We start from the raw sequence: 6,000 nt of genomic DNA on the forward strand, positions 1-6,000 counted from the left end.
GGTAACCCTTTTCCTCGATGACTGGACTAATTTAAGTTCTTTAAAAACCTGCACTTGAATTTTGCCTCTTTATTTGCAATTGAATGGTGTGTATGTATGTGTGTTGACAACTGTTCGAGACGATCCAACATGGCTAAAGTTCTTTTGTAAGCAAAATGGCTGTATGTGTCCGCTCCTGTGTTTCACAAGTAGATAATTGTCATTTCAAATCAACTGCTAGAGCTATCACTGTTAATCCGAGTCAATGATCGTTTTCCTGATATCGGAGACTTTCTCTTACGCTGGTGACGATGCCGATGGTAGTGATCGTGGTGACGATTCCACTTCCGGTTCCGCCCATGATCAGAAGAACTGCTCTTGTCGCTGTCCAAGCTTTTGCTGCGACTGCGGCTGCGGCTGCGCCTTCGAGGGGCACCTCTCTCAGGCGGAGTTCCCTCAGGGGAATCACTCCTTTCCCTTTCCTTATTGTCAATGTTGTCCCTGCATGGATTTCGGTGATCATCATCAGCATTATTTGAGTGCTGGCGGTTGAGGTTACCCTTTTCGGTGGACCGAACATCAGTAACTACCTTTTCCTTTGGAGTCAATGATGTTGAGGTCCCGCTATGGTATTCAAAGTCGCAAAACCCTGACCTTTTGTTTCTCGCCTCTTTATTTTCTTCATTAAGACTCTCTTGCTTTGTTGGTTTGAGTACAACATGGCGTCCTTCGTCGCGCTCTTCACTGTCGCTACTGCTTGCTAAATGTCCCCCATTTCCCCATCTTCTTCTTCGAAAACCGTTTGAAGATGCAAACTTCGATCGTTCACATTTTGATTCAGTTACCCTTGGTGCTTCGGCATCGTCACTGTCTGTATACAAAACAACTCGATCTTCGTTGTTCTCTCTTTGCCTCAAGGGCTTTTTTGTTGAAACGACAGATTTCTCCTCTCTCTCGCCCCTTGTGCCTCTAAGCTTGTCGCAGCATTCATTTCCTGCCTGTAAGCTTTCCCTTCTTTGATCACTAGATGACGGTTTCTGGTCTGAATCCACCTTTTTTCCGTCACTAAAAGGAGGTGACTTGGGATTTTTCGTATACGTCATTGACTCCTGATCTTCGCCAGATATCGAGCGTTTCAGCGACGATCTCGACTCTCTTTGCGGAGAACGTGAAGGATTTTTCGGAGATTTTGAACGCCACCTCCGGGAAGAGCTTTGTCGAGGCGATTTGGAGCGATATCTAGGGGACTTACCACGTCTTCTTGGTGACTTTGAGTGTCTTCGTACCGAGTTTGAATTTCTTCTCGGAGACTTCGATTTTCTTCTCGGAGACTTCGCGTTTCTTCTCGGAGACTTCGAATTTCTTCTCGGGGACTTCGGGTGTCTCCGTGAGGATAATGGGAGCTCGGTTGGAGAGGACGAGCTTTTGGCGCGTGGAGATCTGCTCCGTCTTCGAGGTGACCTGGAACGTGGAAGCAAACTGCGCGGGGAAGTACCGCGGTCAACAGCGTGTCGGGCTTCATTTGAAGAAAACGAAGGTGGAGGAGTACGGTACCGCTAAAGGAGGAGACGAAACAGATTGTATCAACAAGAGAAAAGTAAACAACTCTTCCAAAACGATGTTGCACTACTTTACACATGTAATCATTTTCTATTGGAAACCCACTGTTACCTAGAGAAAACCATTTCAAGCCTCTTTGAAAGAAAAATCACATTTTCATAACGAGTAAATAACATTATTACACACAAATTCGAAGCCAAGGCTGAGTTTGAGAACGTTTACTTCATACCATATTTCCTCGGCCTCGTAGAATTCTTCCAGATTTGGAAACCTGACAAATACAATTAAAAAATGCAACCTTACCACCGATTATTGCTAGGAATAATAAATCTTGCAGTAGCTGGCTAAGTTCCCACCAGAAGGCATTAATTTGAGAATTTTTTTTCCCTAAACAGTACCTGTATTCATCCACGAGTGCTCCTTAGCTCTAATATTTTGCTACCCAATCGAAAGGTTTCTTCCTTTTAGATTGTCTCAGATCACTCGATAATTCTACCAAGCCGACAAAACGGTATTCGTCCTCAAAAGCCGGGGGGAAAATAATTCTAGAACTACAAATAGTACTCAGTGTTGAGTCCACTTATTTCCCTGTATGAAAATTACAATTCTTCGGCAAAAGGTAATTTCTTGTCGCGGGACTCATCAGCTACTGACAAAATGGATACCTCGGTTTCAGAAGATTTTCGGTATAAACCTTTGATTTCTTTTTGGGAAAAGAAATCAAAGCAAAACTCTCCCTTTCTCTCTTCTCTAAGGCAAGAATATATATGCAATTGCAGAAAAGACTCATGATACAGGAAATACGTGAGATTAAAAAAATAGAAATGTAACACTAGGGCAAGACGGGCTAATTACGAGTTCAAGACAGCCATCCTCTCCATCCTTGGTTGCAAGCATCAAAGAATAGCTTCAGTGCACTTCGTTGGTTATTGGCAACAAGACTACAGCATTATTTTTTGGTCTTCATAGATGCAAAGACGTCTTTTAGTGTTTTGAGTTTTGACTGAAATAGCGTGACACTGCCCCTTTAAGCGACACAAAGAAAACATGGCCGAGGCAGATATTAGCACTACTGAAACTCTTTCCAAAACCAACGATAAGTACTTGCAAACCTATAACGAGACATAAACCTGTACCTAAGAGTATCATGAGGGTTGGTACACGTGCAATAAAATTGAGGTAACTGATAACGGTGGATCAAAATGAAGCAAACATTTTAAGAGCTCTGAAAATGTTTTGAAAGAGGAATAAAATAATTTCTGAATTCAGCTTTTGTAAGATTTGAAGACTTATCCAGTCGTCTGAGAGTAATATCTCTGGATAATTATTTTAATCACACTCGAGCACATCTACAGTGTACTTATGCTCAAAAATCACTTTAGCAGTGATTAACAATTCATGGGCCTAACAGCCAACAGAAACGCAGGCCTCAGGTCACATGATCACCCTTCCCAGAAGTTATCTACCGAACTGATAGATCAACCTCATTCCCAGGTCTCTCGTCTCTGCCTCCTGTCGTTGAGGAGAAAAAATACATCGTTTTCATAAATGGCGGCTAAGCAATTATTCTTTTGTCTTTATGCTAATCATCCTCCTTCTTTGTGTCACGATCTTGGTCACGCCCTGAAATTAATATTCTTTGACGTTCAATATTGTGGTCAAAAACAAATTGAATGTGGTTCAGCGTTGTCTTTTCTCTCATCGACAACAATATTCGTCATCACAGTGGTCACAACATTTTGACCACTGTGATGACGAATACCGTTGTTGATAAAAGTACAGTAGACAACGCTGAACCTCATTCGATATGTGAAATTGATGAGGTGGCGTTGGAAATAACCAAGGAGAAGGGATAATATAGTGGCCTGCTCCCAACTGAATAGCTTCATAACTCAATATAGGATCAATAATATCCTCAACAGTCAATACATGGGGGGTCTTAAGCAATAGTACACTGAGATTTTGGAATAGAAGAAAATACGATTCTTGTAGACCGCTTTTGAATAGGCATCCTAGGTTTAAAATCAGTTGGATATGCAAGGGCCTGTATTTGAATTTCACAGTATACAAAAGGGTAAATTAAACTGAATTAGAGCAGAAGAATGTCGGTGTTCAGTTAGATGCCAATTTTGGATTGTACACCAACGGTCTTAGACAGCTCTCGCCAAAGTTCAGTGAATGTTTTTGTTCCAATTCATGTTGGAATGAAAACTACAATGTAATTTCTAGGTAGTGGAACCTGTTCAATATTTACACCGTCAATTATTATGCTAAAGGAATGATTCGTTTCAGCGTAGGTGAGTGAAATAGCATTAGTCTTTTGGGGGCTCGGAGCTAGTCTGTTGGCCCTAATCCAGTTCTTACTTGATAGTAAATGTACATTGAAATCAAATCAATTTAACTCAGGTCAAATGAAACGTGGGGGTTTAGACGATAACAAAATCGGAGTGCACAGAGAAAACTCTCTCGGAGCAGAGTAGAGAACCAACAAACTCGACCCACATTTGCCTCCAAGTCTGGGAATCGAACGCCGACCACATTGGTGGCAGCCGAGTGCTCTCACCACTGCGCCAGCCCTGCCTCAGTAACGTCCTATAACGACTTTCAAACCTACATCATAATTATCAAATGAAAGTCCAATATATCACTGCTTTACTCGGTTAATTATTCCCGTTTTCAAGAGGTCTCAACAGTTAACATGGCCACTGTTGTTTACAAAATTGAAACGTGAAAAGAGTTAATATATGAAAGCCATACATTTGAACTTCAGAGAGACTCGAGTTAAGACGGTCAATCATATCAGTTATAAACGTTACTTGAGCAGAAACGAAATGAAAGTTTGAAGAGTTCAGATTTGAACACGACTCGAACTCACACCTCAGCGATACCGGTGCAACGCTCTACCAATTTAGCTCTCAAGCTTCATTGTATCTGGGAGCTAGACAAAACCCGTTGACTGGAAATAAGAAAACGACCAGTTGTTTCGTTGGCTACAGTGGCAAATTATTTTTCAGTGGATCTCAGACAATCCGAAACAGAGAAATAATTATTATGAATGATAAGATTCAATTTAAATGTACATACCCGATCCTTTCTTGGTGAAAAGTCATCAGGTTTGGCTTTGTATCCTGGAGGTGACTTGCTCTTCCTTGAGTCAAACAAAATAATGTGTGAATCTACGATGATTTTGTTAATCCTGTTGTAAAAGAAAGACTTAACCATGAAAGGGTTATTGGTATAGAGCTAGATATCCAACGAAATCCATCTGTGAATTAGTGCATGTCGAGAAAATTAAATGGGTCTGCACAATATGACAGAGAAACCCCTCTCACCAGGGTAAGAATTGAACATTTGACCTTCACATTAGATCCCTTCGAATTAGGGCGCTTGCCTTGAGATCCGGAGATCCCGGGTTCAAGACCCGCTCTGACCACTCGTTGAATTTGATCCTGGTAGTCCCTGGTTCAACGTCCCAGCTGCACTTGTAAATAGCCAACTGGTTTGCCTCCGGCCAGTCGGGATTCTTAACAGTTGTTGTTGTCGTTGTTGTTATGTTCCGTTGTTTCGTTGTGTGTCATTGTGTTTCATTCGTTGTGGAGTTTCATTCAGCATTCAATTAAGTATGTATTGTATAGATGATTTTCAATCACGTGATGAGACAGCCATGTTTGTGTACAAAACAATAGCAAATTATGGCACATGTTTTGCATTATAATAGAGTCAAATTCCCAAAAGACTTTTTCCTCTATTGTTCTGTACACAAACATGGCTGCTGTGAAGTCAGGTGTAAACCATCTATTGTATTTTATAAAATAGTTAGGATAGTACGCGCACTCTCATTGGTCAATAGCTGTGTTTACATGTAGATGAGAGTATGGAACACGGCTGTGACATCACACGAATTTTGATTGGTTATGTATTGTCAGACACGCGTTTTGATTGGTTGGTAGGAAATATGAGCGTTTGTCAAGAAAATCGGTTTCAATCAAGAAGTAAAAAAACCAGCATTTTCCTTCATTTGTGGAATTATCTTTTAGAAATATTTTATAAAAGCAATAGAGTACTTTTTTCCGTGTTTCCATAGCCTCATCTAAACACTCGGGAACTTGTCTCGGGTTTGCATAACTGTCTCGAATTCTCCCAACTCCAACTCGAATTTAGATGAGGCTATGGAAACACGGAAAACAACCGCTATTGCTTAAGTATTGTGTTGTATTGTGTTGTGTTGTATTGTATCCCTGTTGCTCTGCTGACTGGGCTACAGCTGTACAAGGCCAAACAAGGGCTATGGGTATTTTAGATCTCATTATTTTTATGGCAGCAACTGAACGTATAAGGTGACCGCGTAGTACTGAATAACGACAGAATTAAGTATTAAGAGGTAATTTGAAGGGCCAGAAATTCCTTGGAATCCATTCACAAGTTGACCGTAACCATGGGAATAGGCCCAGACGAAAAAAT

At 41.0% G+C, this 6,000-nt stretch overlaps 1 protein-coding gene across 1 annotated transcript in view; it reads right to left on the minus strand.

The window, feature by feature from the left end:
- Positions 1–92: 92 nt before the first annotated feature.
- The window catches only part of LOC138060480 (peptidyl-prolyl cis-trans isomerase G-like), a 14,855-nt gene continuing 8,947 nt past the window's right edge, over positions 93–6,000 (minus strand). Inside the window, exons 5-7 of the mRNA XM_068906276.1 lie at positions 4,624–4,687; positions 1,769–1,810; positions 93–1,535 (exon numbers count right to left, since the gene is read on the minus strand). Coding sequence (XP_068762377.1) covers positions 210–1,535; positions 1,769–1,810; positions 4,624–4,687 — 1,432 coding nt within the window. The 3' untranslated portion in view covers positions 93–209. The remainder of the gene's footprint in view (positions 1,536–1,768; positions 1,811–4,623; positions 4,688–6,000) is intronic.

This window comes from Montipora capricornis, chromosome 1 (genome assembly GCF_036669925.1).
Source record: "Montipora capricornis isolate CH-2021 chromosome 1, ASM3666992v2, whole genome shotgun sequence".
NCBI classification, from domain to species: domain Eukaryota; kingdom Metazoa; phylum Cnidaria; class Anthozoa; order Scleractinia; family Acroporidae; genus Montipora; species Montipora capricornis.